The sequence below is a fragment of the Rhinatrema bivittatum genome, chromosome 6, assembly GCF_901001135.1.
Source record: "Rhinatrema bivittatum chromosome 6, aRhiBiv1.1, whole genome shotgun sequence".
Classification (NCBI taxonomy): Eukaryota; Metazoa; Chordata; class Amphibia; order Gymnophiona; family Rhinatrematidae; genus Rhinatrema; species Rhinatrema bivittatum.
Genome location: NC_042620.1, coordinates 15,093,578 through 15,121,160, shown reverse-complemented (window position 1 = coordinate 15,121,160; position 27,583 = coordinate 15,093,578). Strand labels below are relative to the sequence as shown.

The window sequence follows — 27,583 nt, the reverse complement described above, 5'->3', positions numbered from 1 at the left end:
CCAAGCTGAAAAATCCTAACCTCTTTAGTCTTTCCTCATAAAGGAGCAGTTCCATTCCCCTTATCATTTTGGTCGCCCTTCTCTACCTTCTCCATCGCAACTATATCTTTTTTGAGATGCGGTGACCAGAATTATACACAGAATTCACAGTGGAGTCTCATGGGAACCATGAAGTACATGGAATACCTTCCCTGACCGTGCTCCTCAAGCATCACTAGGAGAATGGCTTCCAATCTCTGGAGGCGTTGCAGAGTGTCCTGCACCGCCACTCGCTTGGCAGGTGAAGCGCAATGAGACACTATGAAGGCCTCCTTGAGGGGGTCGAGAAAATTCTAATGCATAGCCGTCTCTTATTACTTCCAGCACCCACTGATCTGAGGCAATTCTGGTCCACTCCTCGTAAAACTGGGACAACCTTCCTCTCAAGGTGCGATCTCACCATGGAGCGATACAGAGGCATTATGACATTTTACGTTTTATTCACCATTCCCTTTCTAATAATTCCCAACATTCTGTTTGCTTTTTTGACTGCCGCAGCACACTGAGCCGACGATTTCAATGTGTTATCCACTAAGATGCCTAGATCTTTTTCCTGGATGGTAGCTCCTAATATGGAATCTAACATTGTGTAATTATAGCATGGGTTATTTTTCCCTATATGCAACACCTTGCACTTGTCCACATTAAATTTCATCTGCCATTTGGATGTCCAGTCTTCAAGTCTTGCAAGGTCCTCCTGCAATTTATCACAGTCTGCTTGTGATTTAACTACTCTGAATAATTTTGTATCATCCGCAAGTTTGATAACCTCACTCGTCGTATTCCTTTCCAGATCATTTATATATATATTGAAAAGCACTGGTCCAAGTACAGATCCCTGAGGCACTCCACTGTTTACCCTTTTCCACTGAGAAAATTGACCCTTCGGGAAGGGGAATGTCCTTGGTGGTCCACGCAGACCCTCCATCATTGGGTTTACCCCCTCCATGTCAGCATCCTCCTGCGTCACCTTAATCCACTAGTTCCTCTAGAACCTAAAAGATGAGTGGTCGCAATTCATCCTTGTGAAATAACCTAACAACCATAGGATCATCCCCTTCCATCAAAAGGACCTCGTACGTATCCGGGTCCCCCAGCAACCCAGCCCCCAGATCCGTGCCCTGACCATCGCCCTGGTCCAGTTGTAGCTCCTGCGGATCATCACCCATCGGATCAGAGCTCTTGGAATCCTCAGAGGAAGTATCATCACCAAGTGAACGCTCGAGGCCCAACAGATGCAAAATGCCCCCCTTCCATGGAGGCGCCTCACCCCGAGGCCTCTTAAGGCCAACCTAGACTGGCTGAGAGGCTGGCTGGCTGCTTAGTTGGCAGCTCCCGCCTGGCGAGATAGGCCTCGTGCATCACCAAAACGAAATCCGCAGAAAATCCACCACTGCGGTCACTGAGTCCTTTCCTGCGCTTGCTGGCACCTTTCCACCCCTAATCTGATCTCTGAACCACAGGAGAAAGCGGGGGAGGGGAATCCCTGCTCTCCACAACCAAGGCAGGGCTCCTGCCATATGGAGCTAAAATGCTGCCGTCTCTATGCTCCCCCTCCTCCCCCCCGGGGCCTCCTGCCACAAGATCTGCAGCCCTAGTGCAGCAACTGCCCCTGGGAGTTTGTGTCGAGGCCCCCTCGCCTCCAAAGACATAGTCCGGGCAGAGAAGGGCCACATTAAGGCGAGAGTGTCTCCCCCCACGGGCCCGGCAGATTTCCCGTGCTCAGTGGGCGTCGGCCTGGCGCATGCGGGGCGGGTCACGGCTAAAAATAAACAGAGAAGAAAAAAAAAAATAAAGCCTCCGCAGCCACGCTGAACGGACAGCACAAGCCACGCGAGCCTCTCCTCCCTCCCCCCCCCCCCCCCCCCCCCCCCCCCCCCGATGTTGAGCCGACAGAGCCGCAGCAAGGGAAAAACAGCCGCACCGACATCCCTGAAAGGCACCCGGCCTCCCCAGCCCCTCAAGGAAGGACAGAAAGGGGACAGAAAGAGATACTCTCCTGCTTCTGGGTCTCCAGGACGCTTCCCCAGGCCGGCTTTGGAGGGAGGCCCTCAGGGGGAGCGAGGGAACCAGGACCCCTGGCTTTCCCTCCCCGAGGAATCAAGGGTAGAGCCTGGCCGGGGGTATCAGACCCTCCACTCGCCCACGAAGGTGCTAACATCTCTGGGAGCTCCTGATCTTCTTTTCCCTGCTCTGTACTAACCTTTTTTTTTATTTTTAACTAACAGCCTGCAGGTCTGCACCTCTCCCATCTGCTGGAGACAGAGAAATACTGAGGGATGCAGGGGGCTCTCTCTCTCTCTCTCTCTTATGTAGCAGTGCCTCAAAGGTTTATTCTCTGCCTCCATCTGCTGCTTGGGATGCACAACCCACTGGTCTGGACTGATCTGGGCATGAACAGGAAAGTCCATAGATACCTTTGTGTTCATACACCCACATGACAACACTTAAAACAAACAGAAAAAACTACACGCATAGATTTTTTTTTTAAATTGCCCATTAGGTCTGTGAGTACAAACTAACTTTAGACTTTGCACTTAGGCGGCTACTGCGCACAGGGATGCCACACACCATCACCAGCAGGCTCCCTGAAATAACTAACAGTGATGAGAAAGACAGAAAGAAAGAAAAAAGAGGTGAAAGAATCCATCTGGAACTGAGAGGGGAGGGGCGGTGTGTGATCCTTGATTGGGAGACCCGCCCCCCCCCTCTGATGTCACTGAGGACCGTGACGGACGTTAAACGGCGCCAGAACATCAGGCGTCGCGCGCTGAAGGGGCACTCCCCTTCGTGCATCCCGTAGTGTTAGCCATTCCCCATGTTCTTTTATATCCCTTGTTAACAATCCCCATATTTAAATGTTTAATGAATTTGACAAAGGTAACGCATAAGTTCCTGCAAATTTTGTTTAAATGTAAACCGATGTGATATGTAAAATCGAACGCCGGTATATAAAAGTAAGTAAATAAATAAATACTGAAAATTGCTCCCTAAAGGATTGTTTTCAAAAAGAACTACGCACATAAAACCCAGCTTTCCATGGGGCACACGCATTCAGTTTTCAAAGTAAGCGAGAAAAGCTACATGCGGCAAGCTCAGGAAGAAGTGTAACTTCGTGAAAATTCAGGCTAAAATACCTGCAGACGAGCTTCCAGAGGACTCACATATTTATTTATTTGTTTATATTTGATATTCAGCTTTTTACCATGAATGGCCTCAAAGCAATTACAATAAATTTAAAGTAGGTTACAACAGTGTTAGATCAATAGACAATCTTGGTTGAGGATCTATGTATTTTTAGGCAGATTCATAGTTTGGTTCTTTTGTTGGAATACTTCTGTGGTAAGGAGGTTGATGGACAGGAAGTCTCTGCTTTAGCTTTCTTCCTGAAGGTGAGGTAGCTGGGCTCCAAGCAAAGAGATAATGGGAGCATGTTCAAGATCTATGGTGCATACCAGCTAAAGGCCCGAAGGCTGCTGCAGGACAGTCTAGCAGAAGCCGAGGCAAATACAAACACTGCAGCAGGGCAGCCAACGAGGGAAATAAAGCAGGTAAAAATGAAAGAGAAAAATGCACTTAAAGTCAAGAAGCTAATACATACTAGATCCCAGAGGTGTAGACGTGCTGCATGGCCTGGTAGATTCTGAGGAACGGACGACAACCTGAAATATCGAGAAGGATGTGTGTAAGGTCAGAGGTGAAAGCCCTGCCACTCGCTGGCGACAGAGACCATTCCGGCTGCGTCAGTAAACGGTTTTAAACTGAAGCCGGAGGAGTAGTGCAGATTCAGATACCACAGAAGCTTTTCATGCCCCACCAAGTTTAAAAGTGTCTCTCTCTCTCTCTCTTTTCTGCATACGATTTGTCTCTGTAGACTTTAAAGAGCAGCACTCTGATAAACACCAGGAAGTCTATATTCAGATGCTATCGAGCTGAGCAAGTTAGCCCGATACACGTACCCGGCTATCTGATAGTTGGCCAGACAAGTGAATCCGGCTAACTTTAGATCTGCTCAGTAGCAGGCTGAATATTGCCACTTATCCAGCTAAGGAGCCGATGCAATACACTGTACTCAGCCGGGCGCACTGTTTAACCCACAGTGGGATGCCGTTTGCATAGGCGCTACCTAATCCCCTTTATGCGATAAGGGGATTAGCGCCTACGCAACGCACGTCCAACGCGGAGTGAAACTAATAGCGCTCATCACATGCAAATGCCAAAAGAAAAAAAAAAAGTGCATCTAAGACACACATTTAGAAACATAGAAACATAGAAATGACGGCAGAAGAAGACCAAACGGCCCATCCAGTCTGCCCAGCAAGCCTCACACATTTTTTCTCTCATACTTATCTGTTTCTCTTAGCTCTTTGGTTCTATTTCCCTTCCACCCCCACCATTAATGTAGAGAGCAGTGATGGAGCTGCAACCAAGTGAAATATCTAGCTTGATTAGTTATGGGTAGTAGGGGTAGTAACCGCCGCAATAAGCAAGCTACACCCATGCTTATTTGTTTTTACCCAGACTATGTTATACAGCCCTTATTGGTTGTTTTTCTTCTCCCCTGCCGTTGAAGCAGGGAGCTATGCTGGATATGCGTGAAGTATCAGTTTTTCTTCTCTCCTGCCATTTTTACATTAAAAAAGTAATGGCTGCCTAGAGCAGGCGCTAATTGTTGAGCAACTGTCAAAAGTTGTGCAGAAAAGCTTTTCTGTACATCCTCCTACTTAATACCGTTGCAATATTAAGTAGGAGGAACAAAATCTTGAAACAAATTTAAAAAAAAAGTTTTTTAAAAAAGTGCCGGGGGTCGGACGCAGGAGACGGACGCTCGGTTAACAAGCATCCGTTTCCTGAACCCCTGGCTGTGCGCCAATTAGGAAAAACGGAAGCCGATAAATTCGGCGCCTGTTTTCCTAACCAGTGGACGGCCGAATACTTGCGGGCTCCCGTTGTCAAGGAGGCGCTAGGGGCGCGCATAGCCCCTGCGAGAAGACAATAGCCTATTACATGTATCTGGAAGGGAGAGGAAGGGGGCGACGTTACAGCCTATTACATGTATCTGGAAGGGAGAGGAAGGGGGGCGACGTTACAGCCTATTGCATGTATCTGGAAGGGAGAGGAAGGGGGAGAGGTTACAGCCTATTACATGTATCTGGAAGGGAGAGGAAGGGGGAGAGGTTACAGCCTATTACATGTATCTGGAAGGGAGAGGAAGGGGGCGACGTTACAGCCTATTACATGTATCTGGAAGGGAGAGGAAGGGTGCGACGTTACAGCCTATTACATGTATCTGGAAGGGAGAGGAAGGGGGAGACGTTACAACCTATTACATGTATCTGGAAGGGAGAGGAAGGGGGAGACGTTACAACCTATTACATGTATCTGGAAGGGAGAGGAAGGGGGAGACGTTACAGCCTATTACATGTATCTGGAAGGGAGAGGAAGGGGGCGACGTTACAGCCTATTACATGTATCTGGAAGGGAGAGGAAGGGGGAGACGTTACAACCTATTACATGTATCTGGAAGGGAGAGGAAGGGGGAGACGTTACAGCCTATTACATGTATCTGGAAGGGAGAGGAAGGGGGGCGACGTTACAGCCTATTACATGTATCTGGAAGGGAGAGGAAGGGGGCGACGTTACAGCCTATTGCATGTATCTGGAAGGGAGAGGAAGGGGGAGAGGTTACAGCCTATTACATGTATCTGGAAGGGAGAGGAAGGGGGAGACGTTACAGCCTATTACATGTATCTGGAAGGGAGAGGAAGGGGGAGAGGTTACAGCCTATTACATGTATCTGGAAGGGAGAGGAAGGGGGCGACGTTACAGCCTATTACATGTATCTGGAAGGGAGAGGAAGGGGGAGACGTTACAGCCTATTGCATGTATCTGGAAGGGAGAGGAAGGGGGCGACGTTACAGCCTATTACATGTATCTGGAAGGGAGAGGAAGGGTGCGACGTTACAGCCTATTACATGTATCTGGAAGGGAGAGGAAGGGGGCGACGTTACAGCCTATTACATGTATCTGGAAGGGAGAGGAAGGGGGAGACGTTACAGCCTATTACATGTATCTGGAAGGGAGAGGAAGGGGGAGACGTTACAGCCTATTACATGTATCTGGAAGGGAGAGGAAGGGGGAGACGTTACAGCCTATTACATGTATCTGGAAGGGAGAGGAAGGGGGCGACGTTACAGCCTATTACATGTATCTGGAAGGGAGAGGAAGGGGGCGACGTTACAGCCTATTGCATGTATCTGGAAGGGAGAGGAAGGGGGAGAGGTTACAGCCTATTACATGTATCTGGAAGGGAGAGGAAGGGGGAGAGGTTACAGCCTATTACATGTATCTGGAAGGGAGAGGAAGGGGGCGACGTTACAGCCTATTACATGTATCTGGAAGGGAGAGGAAGGGGGAGACGTTACAGCCTATTGCATGTATCTGGAAGGGAGAGGAAGGGGGAGACGTTACAGCCTATTGCATGTATCTGGAAGGGAGAGGAAGGGGGCGACGTTACAGCCTATTACATGTATCTGGAAGGGAGAGGAAGGGTGCGACGTTACAGCCTATTACATGTATCTGGAAGGGAGAGGAAGGGGGCGACGTTACAGCCTATTACATGTATCTGGAAGGGAGAGGAAGGGGGCGACGTTACAGCCTATTACATGTATCTGGAAGGGAGAGGAAGGGGGCGACGTTACAGCCTATTACATGTATCTGGAAGGGAGAGGAAGGGGGCGACGTTACAGCTTATTACATGTATCTGGAAGGGAGAGGAAGGGGGCGACGTTACAGCCTATTACATGTATCTGGAAGGGAGAGGAAGGGGGAGAGGTTACAGCCTATTACATGTATCTGGAAGGGAGAGGAAGGGGGAGAGGTTACAGCCTATTACATGTATCTGGAAGGGAGAGGAAGGGGGCGACGTTACAGCCTATTACATGTATCTGGAAGGGAGAGGAAGGGGGCGACGTTACAGCCTATTACATGTATCTGGAAGGGAGAGGAAGGGGGAGATGTTACAGCCTATTACATGTATCTGGAAGGGAGAGGAAGGGGGAGACGTTACAGCCTATTACATGTATCTGGAAGGGAGAGGAAGGGGGCGACGTTACAGCCTATTACATGTATCTGGAAGGGAGAGGAAGGGGGAGACGTTACAGCCTATTACATGTATCTGGAAGGGAGAGGAAGGGGGAGACGTTACCTCCTTTGGACTCAAAGTCGGGGATCCCATGCATGATGACATGATGCAGAAACAGGGGCTTGTTGTTCATTTTGATGGTGCCGGAGAGCAGACCACTGAAGTAATGAATATATCTGCAAGAGAGCCACAAAGGGTTAATGACCTTAAGGCACTACCACCAGAGACTCAGGCACAGAGAAGCTATGTGTGCGTGTGTGCACGCGTGTCTGTGCGTATGCATTTATGTTTATCCTTGTGTGTATAATGCCCCGGGAGGATTCATGCGTGTGAGTGTACGTGCAGACAGGACAACACGTAAGCCAACAGAAGCGGAGAGACTCCTGTTGCAGGGTTAAGTTTACTTGAAATGGCTCATGTGAAGTAGCAGATAAACGCACTCTAAACAAAATACAAACAGGACAGATCAGGGTCAGTCTGGAGAAACCATAAAAACTGCAGCTGCCTCTGAAATTCTGGAGTGAGGTTCCAATCAGTATCAGCACCAGAACTGCAGCCGCGCGACACACCACCGGCTGAAATCCCGTGAGACAGGGAGGAAAGAAACAAAAGTAGTGTGTGTGAGTGTGTGTATGTATGTGTGTGTGTGTGTGTATGTATGTGTGTGTGTGTGTGTGAGTGTGTGTATGTATATGTATGTGTCTGTGAGTATGTGAGAGTGTGTGTGTGTATATGAGTATATGTGTGTGTGTGTGAGTATGTGAGTGTGTGTATGTGTGTGTGTCTGTGTGTTATCCGAGTGCCCTGTGGGGAAGATTTCTGCAAACTGCCCCCCCCCCCCCCCACACACACACACACACTCTATAAATCAGGCCCAGCAAATCTGTACAGAAGACAGGGCCTTGCACTTCTCGCCTTACATGGCTGAGAAATGCAAAGGTGTACAAAGGCTGCTCCAGCAATGCAACATTAAATGTGGGTATAGTGAAGCAATAAACAAGTGCACAAAAAGTATTCATAATCCAGCCTTGCATCAACGTTTCTAACCCCACCCTAAACCCGTGCTCCTGGTGTCCCGCGCTATTCCACAGTCCTGTGCACCCACATGTCACACCATCATCTACCTCCTTAATAGGCGGACTCTCCTCATCGGGCCAGAACTGACCGATCCGGTCCTGCTTTTACCCCATTGCACATTTGGCCATTTAGTTCTGGTGTCACTAAGAAACGCAGGAACTATGGGTCTACATTTTAAACTGATTTAATTTATATTCTGCTTTTTCCGGCACTTCAAAGCAGATCACATTCAGGAACTATACGTATTTCTCTGTCCCCAGAGGGCTCCCGATCTGGGGACAGGCAATGAGGGTGAGTTATCCAGCTACCTCTGCTCGTGCTTTAGAGACCTCCTAAAGTTACTTGAGAATAAGCTACATAGCATTATTTATCCTGAAGCGATTAATCACTACCACTCAGCCAGGTGAGCCAGCACCCAACCAGACCTCCCAGCTGGGCAAAACGCACATTAACTGTAAAATTATTCCGGCCAAGCGCTGAACCACCTGATCAAGCGGCCAGAGAAATCAGTATCTATCCAGCTAAGTGGTGGCGGCTACCACCGGCTCAATCTGCCTCTCAGGGATGCCTCCCCCATTCCTGGATTAAAGTGTGCGTTCAGCCTTTGCCGAACGCACGTTCTACAGTTAATGCGTGTTTTTTTTTAACCCCTGATGCATTTGCATAGCATTAACTTACTGCATAGGAAGTTAAAAAAAAAGTTTGATCTGAGCTTTAAAAATGTGCACTGCAAACCAGGGCAGGGTTTCTTGATGTTCAGATTATTGCATCAGCCTGTCAGAGCCAGAGGTGATGAAGGCAAAAAATGGCAACAGAATTCAAGAAGGCATAGGATGAACCAAGATGGGGAGAGAAGGGCAAGGCAGTGATTCAGCTGTTGCCTACCGCACTGAATATGACAGTAAGACAAAGCAGGGAGTGAGAGAGAAAGAGGCTTGGAAATGAGAAGGTGTCCTAGATCAAACCTTAATCTTAAAATGGGCTGTCCAGTTTTGTTCAGCACAAACCGCAGGATTCCAAGAGCCCGCGTCGTTCTGAGCACCTCAGACTTACCCAGGTAGGTTTTTAGCAGGATAAAACTTGTTTGGTTGTGCCGGCCAGCACTCCTAGAGTTATCCGGTTATTATAATCAGTGGAACGCTTCCACTGAATATACAAATAAAGTTATTCGAGAAACTTTACCGGGAAAACCTTTCTGCTTGCCTGCTCTCTGAATACGGATCTCTATAGGTCTTGAAATCCAGTATACTGAAAGTATTCAGTGCAGACCTTCTGCACCTCTGGGCACGATCAATACAGCCTCTACTGCTGACCCACAGACTCTGCCTTGCAAGACAAAACTGCTTTCAAGCTGACCCTGTCTGACAAGCCCCCAGGGAAGCTCTTTCGAGGAAAGGCTTAAGTTTGAGCTCGTTTATCTGATGGGTGGGACAGCTTGGTTATGGGACTGCGGGAGAGCTCCCACCTTCTGAAGGGATACTACTCACTTTCTAGAAGCCATACCTTGTGGGAGGATAATAGGATCAAGACGGTTTCTGTTTGTGGAGACGGCTTTATGAAATTCTCCAAGTCTCTTGTCCTGTGTGTTTGTCTTATTAGATTGTAAGCTCTATTGAGCAGGGACTGTCTTTTTGTATGTTATTGCAGCACTGTGTATGTCGTGTAGCGCTATAGAAATGTTTAGTAGCAATAGTAGTGGTAATAGTATTAGTAATAGTGGAAGTAGTAACAGTGGAAGTAGTAATAGTAGTAGTGGTTGTAATAGTAGTAGTAGTAGCAGCAGCAGCAGCAGCAGCAGAGTGGTAGTAGTAGTAGTAGTAGTATGAGCAGCAGCAGCAGTGGTGGTAGTTGCAGTAGTAGTAATAGTAATAGTGATAGAAGTAGTGGTACTGTACTACTACTACTACTTATTTCTATACTAGACGTACACAGCATTGCACAGATACTGAAGAGATATAGTCCATACTTCATAAAAGTCACAATCTAATCAAGACACCCAGACAGGTAAGTGGTTTCAGGAAATGCATTTATTACATGGCTAAAATCAAGTCAGAGATCCCCAAGTCTTCCAATCTCTGGGCCAGCTGGGGCTGAGGCTGCAGAGTACTTGCCAACGAAGGCTCATGTTTCCGGGTTCCAGCAGGAAGACGTTGCCGGGTCAAACAAAATATCAGGCTGGCTATGACTGGGAAGACTGAAGAGCAGCTTTACAAAAGAAGGGCTTGGTTGAGGCCAGAGAAGGGGAATGATGCCCCATCTCAGGGAGGCTGCTCCAATGCCTACGGGGCTGCAAGGGGGTCAGCGGTGAACTGGAAATGGGCAATGGCGGGCAAGGGCACAGAAAGGGAGCAGTTTGCCTCATGGAAGGAGGTCGTGAAGAAAAGGGTTACCGTGCGAGATAAAAGAAGAAAGGTAGCGAGGAGCTGCAGAATGAATGCGGGTCAGCGAACTGCATGCAGAAGCTGATGGGAAGCCAGTTTAGTGACTTAGTTGCAATGACAGCAACGTTTTGAATAGGCTGCAGTGGAGATAGATGGTTCAGTGGGAGCCCTGGGAGGAGCAGGCGATGATGAACGAGAGGATAAAGGTTTTCAAAGGAAGGGACAGAGTTTGGCGATGCAGTGAAGAAAGAAAGATGCTGTAACAATGTGCACAGAGAAGGAGAGAGAAGAGGCCAAGACGAAGTCAAGGTTTCAGGCTTAGAGGACTGGGAGGATGACATGGGGGGAAGTGGTTTGGGAGGGAAGATTAACTTCTTTCTTGGCCATGTTAAGTTTAAAAGAAGTGCTGAGACATCCAGGGAGTGATGTCAAACAAGCAAGCTGAGGCTGGGGACGGGATTCCTGATTAACGCCTGGTGCAGAGAAGTAGATCTGGGCGTGATCAACATTAAGATGCCGCTGAAAGCTGCAGGAGGAGATCAGAGCACCAAAGGAAGAAACGAGTGCAGGGAGAAGAGAGACAGCCTTGAGGCACCATCAGAGGGATCACCAAAAGTGTGATGGGCGAGGTAAAAAGAGAATCAAGATAGAACAGTGTCCTCAAATCCAATTAAGGACAGAGGGTCAAGGAGCAGATGATCATGTAAGGTCAGAACTGAGTAACATGAATTAATCTCTGGAGACTTAGGTAACAGCTGGCTCTGTGGAACATAGAGAGAGGGCGAAACACAGGTTAAAGAGAATTTAGAATGACTGAAGTTCCCAGAAAGTCAAGGCAGTGAAGGCAACGGCACGTTGAAGTAGTTTGGATCGGAAGGAGATGGTATGGTAGTTAGCAGAGCAGGTAGGGTTCAGTATGGGCTTTTCAATCATTGCTTTGATCACAGCATGTTTAAAGGCAATGGGAACAGTGGCAGTGGAAAATGATGTTTGAGGAAGTGACGAATATAAGGGATGACTGCAGGGGAACTAGAATGCTTATAGAGCTCTGATGAAGAAGCCTAAGAATTTATATCACTCAGAAGATTGTGCCTTGCTGGCAATAATCCACAAGAATTATTCAGGACTGTACAGACACCCTTCTCAGGCAGCTGGTAAACCTAAGACCTCATTATCCTGTGATGATTATGTTATCTTCTTTTTTAAAAACTCTGTTTATAGAAGGAGCAGAAACATATGAACAAGGACCTATCTGAGTTCCAACATAATAACAGTTATGACAGTGATTTCTAACAACAACAAAAGTGCAATCCATGCATCTTAATGCTGGGGTCTACATTCTCCAATGAGATATAAACATTGTGCCTACAATGTGCAAGTGACATCACCCTGCCCCCAAAAAGATTACTAGCCCCCAATAAGACCAGTCTGTCCCAAACAGAATCATACAATTGAGAATCCCTTTGAGGGAAAGCTTTTCAATAAAGGCAATCTTAAAAAGTTGGGATTTCCAACGTTCCAGTTTCCAAAACTGAGCAATGGTAAATCTAGCAGCTAGTAGCATCTGATTTACCAGAGTTTTAATCTTGACTGGAGCCAACAGAGATTCCAACAGCCAATTCAGGGGAAGCTGAAAATTCTTGTCCAGCCACTTGGGAGGTTACCTCGAATTCCTTGACCTCTGCCCATCTGTCCCACCCATCAGATAAACGATGGAGCAGCGGGCTACGAACCAGGAAACCAGGGTTTAAATCCCACTGCTGCTCCTTGTGACTTTGACCTCTGTTGCCTCAGGTACAAATTTAGATTGTAAGCACTCTGGAGATAGGAAAATACTTTACAGTATCCACGAGGCAGTTTAAGTGGGGTTGAATCTATTAAAAAGTGCAGTAACCTTATAAATTCAATGAAGAATTCTAAACATAAGGTCAGCCCTTTTCTGGCAAATAGAAATATTGTAAGCCCCCATCCTACAAAGTCCCCCAGTCATCTTCATCTATGTGCACAAGCAACTCTTCATTCTATTTCTGTATCAAGGATTGAACTCTAGATTCGGTCACCAAGACTTCCACCAAGCCTTTTTACCAACCTGAAACGAATTTTGTATTACCTATTTGTTTGTATAGGACAAGTTCCACTGGATGTGGTGGCCTAGGGATCCAACCATCCTCCTGAAGACCTTTTATGCAATTCACATATGTTGAAGATGGAAGTAGGAATTTTGTAGGGGTGAACCAACTGATCAAAAATCAATACCTGGTCGGTGGTCCAGACCTGACCAATACATTTTAAGTCCATGAACTCTCAGTCATGCATGTTGTCAAAAAGGATATGAACTGAAATGGCAAATCAAAGAAAGACGTGATGCACACTCCTCCACTCCGGTGCACTTCTTGCGACACTGAAACCGTATTGATAGAGTATGAGATATTATTGGGCAAAGTAAGGTTAGTAGGTGCAAGAGTTCCTTTTCCAGCGAGAAGGCCCACTCAAGAGAGCCACCCAGTGGAACCCAGCTGATGCCACCAAACCCTCAAAGGTGCCAATCTCGCTGCCCAGCAACTGCCAGTCTTGCTGACTCAAATATCTGAGGGTGCGCTATTAGCAAATACCTTCAGCTTGGTGGGGTACAATAGAGCAGAGGACAGCTCTCTTTTTTACAGCTTTGCCTTTACCTCCGAATATTCTTGTCTTCTGTGTTGAAAATAAAGATCCTTGCAACCTGATAAAAAAGGGGTGCCTGCTTTTCATGCTGTTCTCACTTTGTCCCGAAAGCAGTGCAAACAAAGCCTTCCAGGCAGAGCTGGACCCAAGGCCCTGTGAGCTTTGTCAATAATAAGGTCCTCTGTAATAGGGGTAAACTGTAAAATGTTTGGCAAGCGTTGGAAGAAGAAATGTACTGGGTTGGATGCTTCGGCTCACTCCAGCTTTCCAATCAGCCTGAGGTTGTTGTGGCAACTTCTATTTTCCAAATCGTCATTTTATATTCACAAGTGTTTTTGTGCTGCAACCGTAAGCGAAGCACCTAGTTCATGAATCCTCTCCACCGCACCATCAGTCCTTGTGTTAGTTTTGTTAGCTGAGCAACTTTCTCCACTACAACTTCAAGTCGAGCACCTAGGCTTGTGTGAATTTGTGAGGATGGCTTCTCCAAGACCTCTTTCATCATGGATATCATCTCATCCAGAAACATGGCATGTGCCACCTCAACCTCCAGAGCCACTATCTTTACATCAGGGCCTGATTTCTTAGCTGTGCTTTTAACAAGTTAATTTCTTTACATTACTGGCTTGTCTTGAGAAGATTTTTGACATCTTAGAAGCAGATAGAAGCCTCAGGGAGGAAAGTATTCACACACATCCACAGGAGCTATGCACTCGGGCACTCTTTTCCTAGGAAGCATTATGTAAGTCCATGCTATCTTCTTTTTGTAGAAAATTGAGGGGATATGTAGTCAATTTGGATCAGATCAAACTGTACTTTTGGCCATTCAGCCTAAAGTGTGTGAAGTGAAATGGAATCTGAGATTATTCAAATCATAAATAAGATGAACAATTCGTCTTGCCCTTTAAATCTCTGTGCTTTGGCATTATTAGAATCTATCAGGGAAGACCTAGGTCCTTTAGTTATAAATCAATGTGAATTGTCCCCTTTCAGAGGGTGTTGTACATACATCTTTAAAATGTGCTTTGGTTCACCCTATAATGAAAACAACATTTGCTGACCAAATGTCCTCACAAACTATTGTCCAATATCATCCCTGCTTTTTCTCTCAAAAGTAATTGACACTGCTGTTATGAATCAATTGGTGGACTTGTTGATGAATTTACTGTCCTTGATCAACAGAAGTATGAGTTCAGGAAGCATTTTAGCACTGAAGCATTACTGTTGCCGAGTGTAGATACTGTCAGATGAGGTTTTGATAGAAGTACAAGGTATATGCTGGTACTATTGGACAGTTCAGCAGCTTTCTGAAATAGGGTTATCTGACACTGTACTATCATGGTGTAACGCTCCCACCTCTGGTCCTGATACTGGGGTCCTCTTCTTCTTGGGGGAACCACTCAATCTGCCACAGGGGTCCACACCCTCCTGGGGGACAGCTCAATCTGCCACTGGGGCCCCTATGCTCAAGGCGGACCCAAGGTCACCTCCTGATCTGCCGCTGGGGTCCCCCTTTCTCCTGAGGGACTGCTTGATCTGCCGCTGAGGTCCACACCCTCCTGGGGGACTGATCAATCTGCTTCTGAGGTCCCCTTGCTCAAGGTGGACCCAGGGTCACCTCCTGATCTATCTCTGGGGTTCCTTCATCCTGGGTGACTGCTCAATCTGCCACTGGGGTCCCCTTGCTCAAGAGGGACCTAGGGTTACTTCCCTTGGTAAGGGGGATTTTTCTTGGCTTGGGTTTATAGCTCCACTAACCCATGGCTTGTTTAGCATTCAGTTATTCAGGCCCTCCACAATCTCAGCTTTCAGCAATTTTAGCTCTGCTAAGCTCATGGTCAGCCATTCAGCCTGGATGGTTACACCTTCTCTCAGCCAAAAGGCCAAGACCCAGGCAGGACCATGGAAAGAGAATATGTGCACACCCTTCCATCCTGTCTGGCTTTTCTTTTGTCTTCCCTTGTTAGTCAAGGTGAGAATCTGTTTGCTTCCTAGGTCTTTTTTTTTGTATATTTCTCTCATAAATCTCACATTCAGAATTCTCAAATGTAGGACTGTTCCAGTCATAGTTCTGTAATTTAGTTGTTATCCATAGATTTAAAGTGTTATTTCACTGCAAGTTACCAACAGTAGTCCAGTGGGCTGTGACATGCAAATCCCCTACCTGAGTCTCTGACTCATCTGTTCAATAGTCATTCAAGCACCTTCACAGTAAGAGATCTGGAAAACTTTTCAATCTCATTCTGGGTTTCCTGGGCTGGCACCTCATGTTTCATAGCTGCATTGTCCTCTTTTTTTTTTTTTTCTGTGCTGCAGTTCACATGGTAGCTTGCTCTTTACCCTCTCTCCCTTGGGAGGGAGGTTTCAATGGTTTTTAAATTATATCTGATGGACCATAAAACAGCAGGTTAGGTTTTCTTGTAGACCTCATTCTTGGTATTCAATTTCCAGGGTTACGCTTTATCTACTGTGTCGTTTTAACATCTGCCATGCTCCAATGTGTAAACTACAAAATTTGCACGGATGATATTCAGCTTTTCTTCCCATTGTTGTCACTTTGGGAGGCTACATTTGTGTTTATCTCCATATACCTCTCTGCTATCAAACACTGGTTGTACCATAATCAACTTGCTTTAAATATTAACAAGAGTGAACTGACGCTTGTGAGCTGAATTGCAATTGCTGACATACCATCTGATTTTGTATTTGAGGAATGTAAAATACTGATACCACATCAACTTAAAAACGTGGGAGTAATTCCTGATTATAACTTGTCTATGCACCTTCAGCTTAAAGCTGTATCAACTGCCTTTAACAAATTTTAAAACCTCTTCTAAATCTGGAAGTTCTTCGTCATGTACACCAAGTGTTGATTTTCCATGCGTCTGATCATTGCAACTCTTTGTCCTATGGTCTACCGGCCTTGTTATCTAAGGTCTCTCGTTCAGAATGTTACTGGGTCAAGGTTACGGGGTCATATCACCCTGGTCCTCTACCTACTCCACTGGCTCCAGATACAGTAGGAGTGAAGTTTAAAGTTCTTTCATTAATATATAAACTTCTAAATCACTCCAGTGCTCCTTGGATTAAATCCGAGCTAAGGAGTTATAGATTTTTCAAAAGCCTCACGATCTGCCAGTCAGGGAAAGTTAGAGGTGCCCACTATGTGCATCTTTCTGACACTCCTGACTGGGCTTTTGCAGTAGTTGGTCCTTTGCTTCCTGGGCATCTTAGAAAAATAAATGGTGTGTCAGCCGTCAAAACGTCCTTGACGACCTTTTAATTTACAGACGCTTTTGATCTCTGATGGCAAGCCTATGCCTCATGTCCGGTAGATTTTAATTGCACTCTCAGTTTACTGCATTTTCGCTTGTGTGTTTAATTTGTAAAGAGCGGCCAAGTCACAGGATGGGCCCGTGAACTGGCCAAACGCAACAAAATGCAAAGTCTAGACAGGAGAAAATTAACTGAACTACTGAAACACTGCCTTATAACATTTCCTGCCTAAGTATGGGAACAGCTGCTGTTCTCGCCTCTCAATTCGCTTTTTCTCCAACGATTCTGGAAGGTGTCTGGTGCCACCTAGTGGTAACCTCTAGAAATGCAGGTTTTTAAAACGTTGCTAAAAATTTCAAGTTACTTCTAATGTGACTTTGTTTGGCTACTGTGCTAATCCACTTGACTGCACAGAAATAAAAGGTCAATAAATAAAAACAAAACAGTTCAATAATAGATAGATAGATATAGATAGAAAGATATAGACATAGCTATATTGTGATTAGCTTTTGAGAACTATTACCCTTAACAGAAGGAATGGGATTACTACCCTTAACTAAGCAGCCTTGATGCCTTCCATGCAAGTGCAAAATCGCAGGGGTGGAGAGGAATTGAATTCAGATGACAACCAGCATGGACCCTGACTTTTACGATCTGGGATACTTATACGCAGGCATAAGGGAAAATGTACAGGACGGCTTCTACGGCCAAGTCCATAAACAATGTACGAGAAGCAGCGTTGTCTGAATTGTCAAGAAGGCTCATCACCGAGAGAAAGAGAAACATGGGGGTAACCTGCACGGCGCGGCAGATACTACCACATAAGAAGCTTGCTGGGCAGACTGGAGGGACCATTTGGTCCTTTTCTGCTGGGTTCGATGAGTGATCAGAAGGTGACAGGCAGTATAATTTTACGGCTCATAATTTGGTAGGAAACCTAGGTCTCCGTTTATTCCTTTTTTGTCACTCAACCCATAACCCCTGATGCAATATGGGGATTAGCGCGTCCAACTTACCGTGTAGTTAATGGCGCTCATCACATGTAAATTCCGTGCAGACGAGGCTATTAGCTAATCCCTGCGATGCAAAATATTTCCCATGCGACCAAGGCGCCCATTGCAAGACGGTAAATTTTATGCCAGCCCGGGGTTAGCATGAAGGCACGCCGCACTCAAGGGTGCACTGAAAAACAAGGAAGATCCTGCTTTCCGTGATTCCTCCTAACAGTATCGTTGCGGTACTAAGTAGGAGGAACCAAAGAAAGCAGATTTAAGTAAAACAAAAAAAAAAAAATAAAAGTTTTTGGAAAAAAAAATTCTGGACACCCAACAGACACACACAAGATAAACGGTCCAGGCCATGTATCTTGTGTGTGTGTCTATGCCGGACGCTGGAAGACTGAGCGTCCATTTACCCAACCCGCTCAACAGCCACCTCTCCTGTGTGCCCGACGCTGAGGAGGCGCTAGGGACGCATTTGTCCCTAGCGCCTCCTTTCCTGCGCGACCCCCCCCCCCCCATTTAAATATTGGATCCCACACCCAGGAGAGGTGGCCGGGCGGGGCAACACTGAACGCCCCGTTTTCTGCGCTCAAATATTGCATCGGCCCCATAGTGTCTTGTCATTTTGACTTCGTCCCTGGATTGTTTTGAAATTTCCTCTGATTTATCCTGATCACAAGATCACCGAGGCAAGCGGCCTGATTCTGAAAAGTGTTGCCCCCATGGAGCTGTTGCTCCGCTCTTCCCTGTGATGTCGACCCTTGCCTTTAACATCCGGCCTGTCTCACCAATGCAGCAGGCTTCTCTACAGCTCCGCGCTGCCCGATGCACCCTACACTAGAGGAGAAGCAGGAGCAGGATCCCCTTCTGCTGAACGCTTTCCCCATGTGGGTGATCATGGGCTCCTGTGATATGTGGTGTTGCTATCCCTACTTTTACCAGAATGTACCAGGACGGGGTTGTCAGAAACCCAGGATGAGTCAGAAATCGCCCTTCTTGAATTGGGCCATTTGGTTTTCTGCACTAACACTGCAGTCTCAAGAGTTCATGTACATCATCCTTGGATAATTCAGACGTTGAGCCAATGGCAGATTTCAGGTCAGAAGGGGCAGCTGGTGGCGACACGTCTGCTATCAGGGTGGGAAAGGAAGTGGAGGCTCTGTCAATGGCTGGACTGGTGTCAAATTCCTGTTGTCTGCGGGTCACAGCCGGGTGAGGGAAATGCACCTGGCGCTCCAATGAAACTGAAGAATTTGTGAACTGGGAGAGAGAGAGAGAGAGAGGTCATCAGCGACTGGCTGCAAGAGCTGACACTCCGATACCAAACATCTGCTTTCCAAGGACCTTGAACCGTGGACAAACCCCCCAGGATGTGCATGGTGCACCATCTCTCCACGCCACGCAGATCACAGCTTTTCGGTGGCTGGTGGTGTCCCTGAGCAAAGGGCCCAGAATCTGCACCCACCTTCAGACCCACCTTTCAGCCCATTTTCCTGCCATCGCTGCTTGGATGGGAGAAACATTCCAGTTTGCAATTCGGTACCATCTGTCCGCACTCCTGCTCTCCGATGACTTTCCACACATTTTGTGCTCTAGGTTGAAGTCTCACGCGAGGCAGATTTCCTCTGTCTGAGAGGAAAGCCAGGCTCCCCAGACGAGTGTGTATAAACGCACCATGGTATTTATACATAGGATGAGTGTAAGCATCTACAGAAGCTCCTGAAACACTAAGAGGCACATGGGTCACAGACTGGCTCCACGCTGTGCTAATCAGCACAGAAACACCCAAGCTCCAGGCCAGGGAAAGCTGACCCGACAGTCAGAGGAACAAAGGGATCCGGTTTCCTTATTCAGAACCCAGACAGGCACTAAAATCTAGGAAGCAGTAGCTGCTAAGAATTTTGTGCTCTAAAAGTTCCCTTGGCTGAGATTTCTTTCGGTTTTGTTTTAAACAGACTTAGCTGGGGGAAAGCTTACTTACACTAACGTAGCAGTCAGACTATGCATCTGACGTGCCGGTGGCAAGAACGGGTCTTCTGCAACTGGGCTGGCCGACTACAGAAGCAGAGCCTTTCCAGTCATATTTGCTGGCTTTAAAAAACTGACCTTTGCAGAGATTTCTTTCATTTTTTTCTTTAGCAGAATTAACTGGGGGGAGCACAGGAGTGGGACCGATTTGAAGTGCTGTTTGAACGCTTAGAGGGCAGATTTTAAGAGGAGCGTGCGTGGTTCCCGGCGCGCACACATGGGTATAGCATGCGCGCACTTGCGATGCATTCGGGCCTTCCCTAGTTCCATCCCAGTCCGCTCCTTCCTGCGCCCCCCCCCCCCCCCCCCCCCGCCTAACATTCCTTCCTCTCTGCACCCTGACCCCCACCAAGCTACCTGAAAATGTTTTATTTTTCCCCACTTACTGCTCCTCCCGAGCAGAAGTAGTTTGAGCTGCCGGCGCACGCTGCCCCGGCCGACCTCCGTCTCACCCCCTTTTTCAGGACCTGGCACTGGTGCGCATGGCCGGGTCCTTTTCAAAATGCCCGATTCTTACACGCGTGGCCCTTTAAAAATTTGCCCTTTAGAGTCCTATCCCACCTACCCTATTACTCCATGACCCCAATTCCTGCTTTTCTTATACAAAGGGCAGAGGACAGAGATCTCTGAAACCCTATTCAATTAAATTAAGTGAAATTTTAAGGCCCTGTTTGGGATTCTTTACGTAAATATAAGTATTCAAAAGGAAATAAAATAAATGGGATTTATTCAGCGCAAGAACGGGGTGGTTTCTATTTCTGCTGGGCATTTGACCGTTTTGTTTCCTGGTTGATAACAGAATCCGCCGGCAGCAAGGACCTATTTGCTATTGCTGAATCTTTAAGCTGAGGAAAGTCCTTCATGGCTTAGAGCTGCGGACGGGAGGTGCCGGCTCTAAAGGGCAAACTGTAAAAGCCCTACGCGCAGGAAATCCGGGAGAAGCGCACGTGTCCGAGACGCACGCAGGCCGCGCGGATTTCAGGAGGCCCCGCAGCCACACGTGTTAGCTCTCAGTGCACGCATTGGAAAAGATTTCGCCAAAATGGACGGGCCAGGATCACCAGCATTGGGTCTGAGTTGCGCACAAGCGCGCACCAGGACCCGGCGACTGCGTAACCTGCTGCTGCGGACCGCGAGTAAGTAGTAAAATTAAAAAATATGGGGTAGTTAGCGGGGTTTTAGGGGTCGGGGCTAGGAGGCAGGTTAGGTAGGGGGGTTTAGGAAGTCTGCTCTTTTACTGGGGCAGACTGGGAGGGAACTGGGAAATAGGCCCTAATGCATCGCCACGCACATCTGCTAAAATCCCCCGGCCTGCGCGTGTGAGACAGCATTTGGGTGCGCCCATGTGCACACGGGTAGCAGATTTTGTAACATACGTGCACATATACATGTACATGTTATAAAATCAGTGCGTCCATGTGCATCTACGTGCAGCTCTGAAAATCTACGTTTAAGTCTCTAGGAGGTCAATACTGAAAAGAGTTTGTTCTGGTGACTCTGAAATCTTGTGGCTTCCCTTGGTAACTTAAATTTCCCTCCCCGATAACCAGCAAAATTACACCAGAATAATTTTTTACCCAGGTACAATTCAGCCAGGATAAAAATAGGGAATACAGGGATATTCTTGGGACATGGCCATAATTTTATCTGGATAAATCACCATCCTAAACCCAGATAACTGAGGTAGGTATGCTCAATGTAATTTAAGCAGGTATATTGCGTGTCAGATTTATCTAGGTAACTTAAGCCCGAATTTTTCAAAGCCTGAAGGTATCGCAGCTAGCCAGCTAACGCAACGCCACGCTAGAATAACCAGTTAAATTTTATCTGAATAAGTACCGATGATATTCAGAACTCGACATTTATCCGGATAATGCAACCGTTATCTGGATAAATGCTTTTGAATATTGACTCCTAATGTGTGTGTGTGTGTGTATATATATATATATATATAAATATATAAATATACACACACACACACACACACAGCACTAAATGACAGTGCACACTCATATAAACAGATGGCAAATGCCTTCCATAGCCAAAGGACTGCTGTAATGCCAGGTCGGCACAGTGAGTCCCAGGAAGGAGTTAGAATACCCCTAATGATGGGGCGCCTAGAGCAAGCTTGCAGGGCACTGTGAGGCGTTTGTACTCAAAGCATTTCAGAATCTTTGGAGAGGACGAAGGAGTGTCCCTGCCAAAAGCAGCTTAGGACTCCTAAGAGAAGAGCCATGACCCTGGAGTACAGGGACAACCAGGCCTTTAAGAAACACTGCTCCCACCGTGTGCTTCAGCTAGAAAACATCTCCACGTTTTCAGCCCCACTGGAACCAGGACTCCTGGGTTCAAACTCTGCTTCTCCCACTCCCTCTCGCTGTGATCTTTGGCAAGTCACTTTAGGGTCTAACTACTAACGTGTTAACGTGATTCACAGAGCTCTTAGTTCAGAAGTGCCAGCATGTATTAGCGCGCTGTTAAAAATGTAAAGTCCGTCAAGAGGCCTATGTTCCGTTGATCAATGTTTATCGGAAATACCGAGTCATAAGGCCTTCAAGCTTGTTGATACTCGAGAGAGGGTTTTGGCGGTTGCAGATCTGTCTATGGAACCGATTACCAGTCACTATGCAAGGAGACGTGCTAAAGCTTTCAGGAATTTTCTTAAAGCACTTACGTGTAAAGAAACGTTTGGAAAATTATCTTGAGGAAATTGCGATTGTGATTGTTTTATATGTTATGTTTCTTTGTGACTCACCTGGAACAGGGATGGCCAACTCCGGTCCTCGAGGGGCACAACCAGGCCTGGTTTTCAGGATATCCATGCTCTGCCTCCATTGTATTCAAATCTATCTCATGCATATTCCTTGTGGATATCCTGAAAACCCGGCCTGTTTGTGACCCTCGAGGACCGGAGTTGGCCACTTCTGGCCTAGAACTATGGGATAATGCAGTATCCAAATAAAAAAAAAATAGCTATATTAAATACCAGCGAAAGGTAACAACGGCGGTAAATTTGCATTAAAGTGATGTTAATGCGCTTTTATTACCAGTACTGCAATAATTCCTGGCACAAGTTGAGGAAGGAATAATAGGCAGCTCGTTAATATCTGTGTATGGTTAGCACAAACCTCATTAATGAAAGCGATTTGTGTTAAGCCGCCGAGAATGCTAATACTTAACTACGCCTCCGAAGGTATAATTAAGTCTTGCTCTTATTCTAAACTGCCTATGATATTCCCTCTCACTGAGTCCAATCTCCTCCCCAGTCAAGAAGAAGGTCTGCTTCCTTCCCCTACCCTTGGGTCATGGCCCCTCAACCTCTACCCCAATAAATTAAGATAAAGGCCCCTCCTGGCCAAGCAACATCCCCAGTCCCCCCTTCTTGGCCCCAGCTAGGTTAGCCCCTCACCCCATTCAAAGGGCATTAACTCGTGATAGGGCCAAAAGAGCACACACCCTCCTGCCCTGCCAAATCCGACAAACAGGGTGATACTAGGCAGTATCACATGATCCTGTGAAGTTGCCTAGCACCATTTTACTTGTTGGAGTTAGTGGGGCAAGAGAGCGTCATTGGTCGACACCCGTTGGATGGACTAGGTGGGGGGGTTGCCTGGCTGGGGGAAGGAATGGAACTGAGTGGAGATCGATCCTCCTGGGTGCTGCCTTCTTGCTTGGGAGGGGCACTGAGAGTGGATGGACTCAGTCCTTCTTCTTGAATGGGTTGGAGGAGTGCAAGGGAGAGAGGGACCTGATAGCCCCCATCATCACAACCCTGCTGCAAAGATGGGTGAAAATGCCACAGCAAACTGAGAGTTGAGAAACACCGGTTTAAAGTATGAACGGGGTTGTGTTAACTGGGGTGACCTGAATGGAGAAGTAGTTACTACCCTAAAATAAATCTTGCTGGGCAGACTGGATGGTCCACTTGGGTGTTTTTCTGCTGACATTTACTATGTCACTGTGGAACATTTGTGCTTCTCGCCTTGTCTCCAACTCTGTAGCTTCTTCCTTACTTCTCCGATCTGTTGTGTTAGTCAAGGGTAGACCACTGAGCTTCTCACACTTCTGATTTTTCCTTGCAAACTTCTTTTATTTTTCGGGGGTGTCAGCTTTGGCCTTCTACCCCCATTCCTTAGTTCAATGCCCGTCAATGTCTGATCTGAATTTCTCGCTCAGTTACATAAAGATATGGGCCATCGCTTCAGTATAGCTTTTTATTGTTCCAAGTAGGGCTCTAGCCCTGTTGTCTGAAACCTTCCTCCTTATGCCACATTTTGAGTTGTACACTGAAGTCCTTGATCTGACAGAGCCTTTTCCTTCCCTTGCCATGAGCGGATAATACTTCCAGAAATGCTATGCTCTTTCCCAGGTGCCTAAGACTCTCCCCTATGCTCTACCAACTCGGCTCCTAGCCAGGTCATTGGTCCAGGAGTTCACCATAGCATCAACTTTAAGAACTGCCATTCCGGGTCAAACTAAAGGTCCATCAAGTCCAGTATCCAGTTTCACAGTGGCCAGCCCAGGTCACAGGAACCTGGCAGGATCCCAAAGAGTAGATAGATCCGTGCCGCCTATGTCCTGGGAAAAGCAGTGGCTTTCCTTTACTCTACTGCACCCCTTCTTTCTGACCCAGGTAACTTAGGCAGGTATATTCAGTGTCAGACGTACCCGGGTAACTTAGGCAGGTATATTCAGTGTCAGACGTACCCGGGTAACTAGGCAGGTATATTCAGTGTCAGACGTACCCAGGGTAACTTAGGCTGGTATATTCAGTGTCAGACGTACCCCGGGTAACTTAGGCAGGTATATCAGTGTCAGACGTACCCGGGTAACTTAGCAGGTATATTCAGTGTCAGACGTACCCGGGTAACTTAGGCTGGTATATTCAGTGTCAGACGTACCCGGGTAACTTAGGCAGGTATATTCAGTGTCAGACGTACCCGGGTAACTTAGGCAGGTATATTCAGTGTTCAGACGTATCCGGGTAACTTAGGCAGGTGTATTCAGTGTCAGACGTACCCGAGTAACTTAGGCAGGTGTATTCAGTGTCAGACGTACCCGGGTAACTTAGGCAGGTATATTCAGTGTCAGACGTACCCGGGTAACTTAGGCAGGTGTATTCAGTGTCAGACGTACCCGGGTAACTTAGGCAGGTGTATTCAGTGTCAGACGTACCCGGGTAACTATAGGCAGGTGTATTCAGTGTCAGACGTACCCGGGTAACTTAGGCAGGTGTATTCAGTGTCAGACGTACCCGGGTAACTTAGGCAGGTGTATTCAGTGTCAGACGTACCCGGGTAACTTAGGCAGGTATATTCAGTGTCAGACGTACCCGGGTAACTTAGGCAGGTATATTCAGTGTCAGGCGTACCCGGGTAACTTAGGCAGGTATGTTCAGTGTCAGACGTACCCGGGTAACTTAGGCAGGTATATTCAGTGTCAGACGTATCCGGGTAACTTAGGCAGGTATATTCAGTGTCAGACGTACCCGGGTAACTTAGGCAGGTGTATTCAGTGTCAGACGTACCCGGGTAACTTAGGCAGGTGTATTCAGTGTCAGACGTACCCAGGTAACTTAGGCAGGTATATTCAGTGTCAGAGGTACCCGGGTAACTTAGGCAGGTATATTCAATGTCAGACGTACCCAGGTAACTTAGGCAGGTATATTCAGTGTCAGAGGTACCCGGGTAACTTAGGCAGGTATATTCAGTGTCAGACGTACCCGGGTAACTTAGGCAGGTATATTCAGTGTCAGGCACACCCGGGTAACTTAGGCAGGTATATTCAGTGTCAGACGTACCCAGGTAACTTAGGCAGGTATATTCAGTGTCAGGCGTACCCGGGTAACTTAGGCAGGTATATTCAGTGTCAGGCGTACCCGGGTAACTTAGGCAGGTATATTCAGTGTCAGACGTACCCAGGTAACTTAGGCAGGTATATTCAGTGTCAGATGTATCCGGGTAACTTAGGCAGGTATATTCAGTGTCAGACTTATCCGGGTAACTTAGGCAGGTATATTCAGTGTCAGACGTACCCGGGTAACTTAGGCAGATATATTCAGTGTCAGACATAACTTAGGCAGGTATATTCAGTGTCAGACGTACCGGGGTAACTTAGGCAGGTATATTCAGTGTCAGGCGTACCCAGGTAACTTAGGCAGGTATATTCAGTGTCAGAGGTACCCAGGTAACTTAGGCAGGTATATTCAGTGTCAGACGTACCCAGGTAACTTAGGCAGGTATATTCAGTGTCAGACGTATCCGGGTAACTTAGGCAGGTATATTCAGTGTCAGACTTACCCACGTAACTTAGGCAGGTATATTCAGTGTCAGAAGTACCCGGGTAACTTAGGCAGGTATATTCAGTGTCAGAGGTACCCGGGTAACTTAGGCAGGTATATTCAGTGTCAGACGTATCCGGGTAACTTAGGCAGGTATATTCAGTGTCAGGCGTACCCGGGTAACTTAGGCAGTATATTCAGTGTCAGGCGTACCCGGGTAACTTAGGCAGGTGTTTTCAGTGTCAGACGTACCCAGGTAACTTAGGCAGGTATATTCAGTGTCAGACTTACCCAGGTAACTTAGGCAGGTATATTCTTGCAATAATATCCTTTGAATATAGCTGGATAAGGTAAAGTTATCTGGGAACATGTTTCTGGAGAACGCTGAAAACTATTTGGCGATATTCAAACATAAGCCCGTTAGGTTTCAAAGTTATCCAGCTAGATATTGCTGGACAACTTTATTTGAGGATATTCAGCAGGATGTTTACCCTGCTGAATATACCTGAGCATTTACTGGGATTAGTTATCAGTTTTCCATTTTTTTTGTTTAAATCCTGATTTTTAGAAGTTTATCTTATTTCTGTTCTGTTTTCAGCTTTCTCGTTGCCGTTGATTACTGAAATCGATCTTCTGATGCGCAGGCATTCTTCTGCCTCATTCCTCTACTGACATCACTATCTAGTGTCTGTGACATCACACGTTCTCTTAACGCACAGGATCTTGGCTGTTACCTCACCCAAAGATGTCCAATTTCTACTTTTAAACCAACACCAGCAGGTGTCACAACCTTTCATCATCCCAGAGCACCACCCTCCACGTTCCACCAACGCAGGAGCCCAGAAGAGACCCCTAGTCCCTAGATTTCTAGCATGGCAGGATGCAGAGTGCAGTCCCAGCTCTCTGAAATGTAAACCTGCGCCTCCCATCAGAAAAAAACCCTTGCATCTAGGAAAAAGCCCAAGCCAATCCGCCAATGGGAGCGTAGGAGGCTGCACTGACCTCTTCTGGGATGGCTGCCCCACTGGAAGTACTTTATCCTCATAGAACCTCTTCATAGCAAACCTGTCCAGGGCCTGATCTGCGCTGTGGAGACAAGAGACCCAAGTTAGATCCGAGCAGAAGGAAAATCACTTCCATCCTGTACATGACTGAAAGATACAGTGAGATCCTACTCTGTCTGTTATGTCAGAGTTGACAAGATTACATCAGATACAGTAAGACCACACCCTGCGTGTTATTGAGGAAGGCAGTGAGACTCCACCCTACACGTGACTGCTAGAGTCAGTGAGACCACACCCTGCATGTCATTGACGAAGTGAGACTCCACCCTACACGTGACTGCTAGAGTCAGTGAGACCACACCCTGCGTGTCATTGAGGAAGTGAGACTCCACCTACATGTGACTGCTAGAGTCAGTGAGACCACACCCTGCGTGTCATTGAGGAAGTGAGACTCCACCCTACATGTGACTGCTAGAGTCAGTGAGACCCACACCCTGCATGTCATTCAGGAGTGAGACTCCACCCTACATTGACGAGACACTGTCTTCGTCAATGACACGCAGGGTGTGTCATTTCAGGAAGTGAGACTCATTCAGGAAGTCCTCATTCAGTGAGACTTCAGGAAGTGAGTCTCATTCAGGAAGTGAGACTCCACCCTACATGTGACTGCTAGAGTCAGTAAGACCACA

The 27,583-nt window shown here is 47.0% G+C and overlaps 1 protein-coding gene across 1 annotated transcript in view; it reads right to left on the bottom strand.

The window, feature by feature from the left end:
- The window catches only part of TNS1 (tensin 1), a gene marked incomplete in the record, with an annotated part of 1,098,810 nt that overhangs the window by 241,700 nt on the left and 829,527 nt on the right, over positions 1-27,583 (bottom strand). Inside the window, 3 exon segments of the mRNA XM_029605104.1 lie at positions 3,641-3,701; positions 7,247-7,359; positions 26,893-26,976. Of these exon segments, the coding sequence (XP_029460964.1) occupies positions 3,641-3,701; positions 7,247-7,359; positions 26,893-26,976 (258 nt within the window).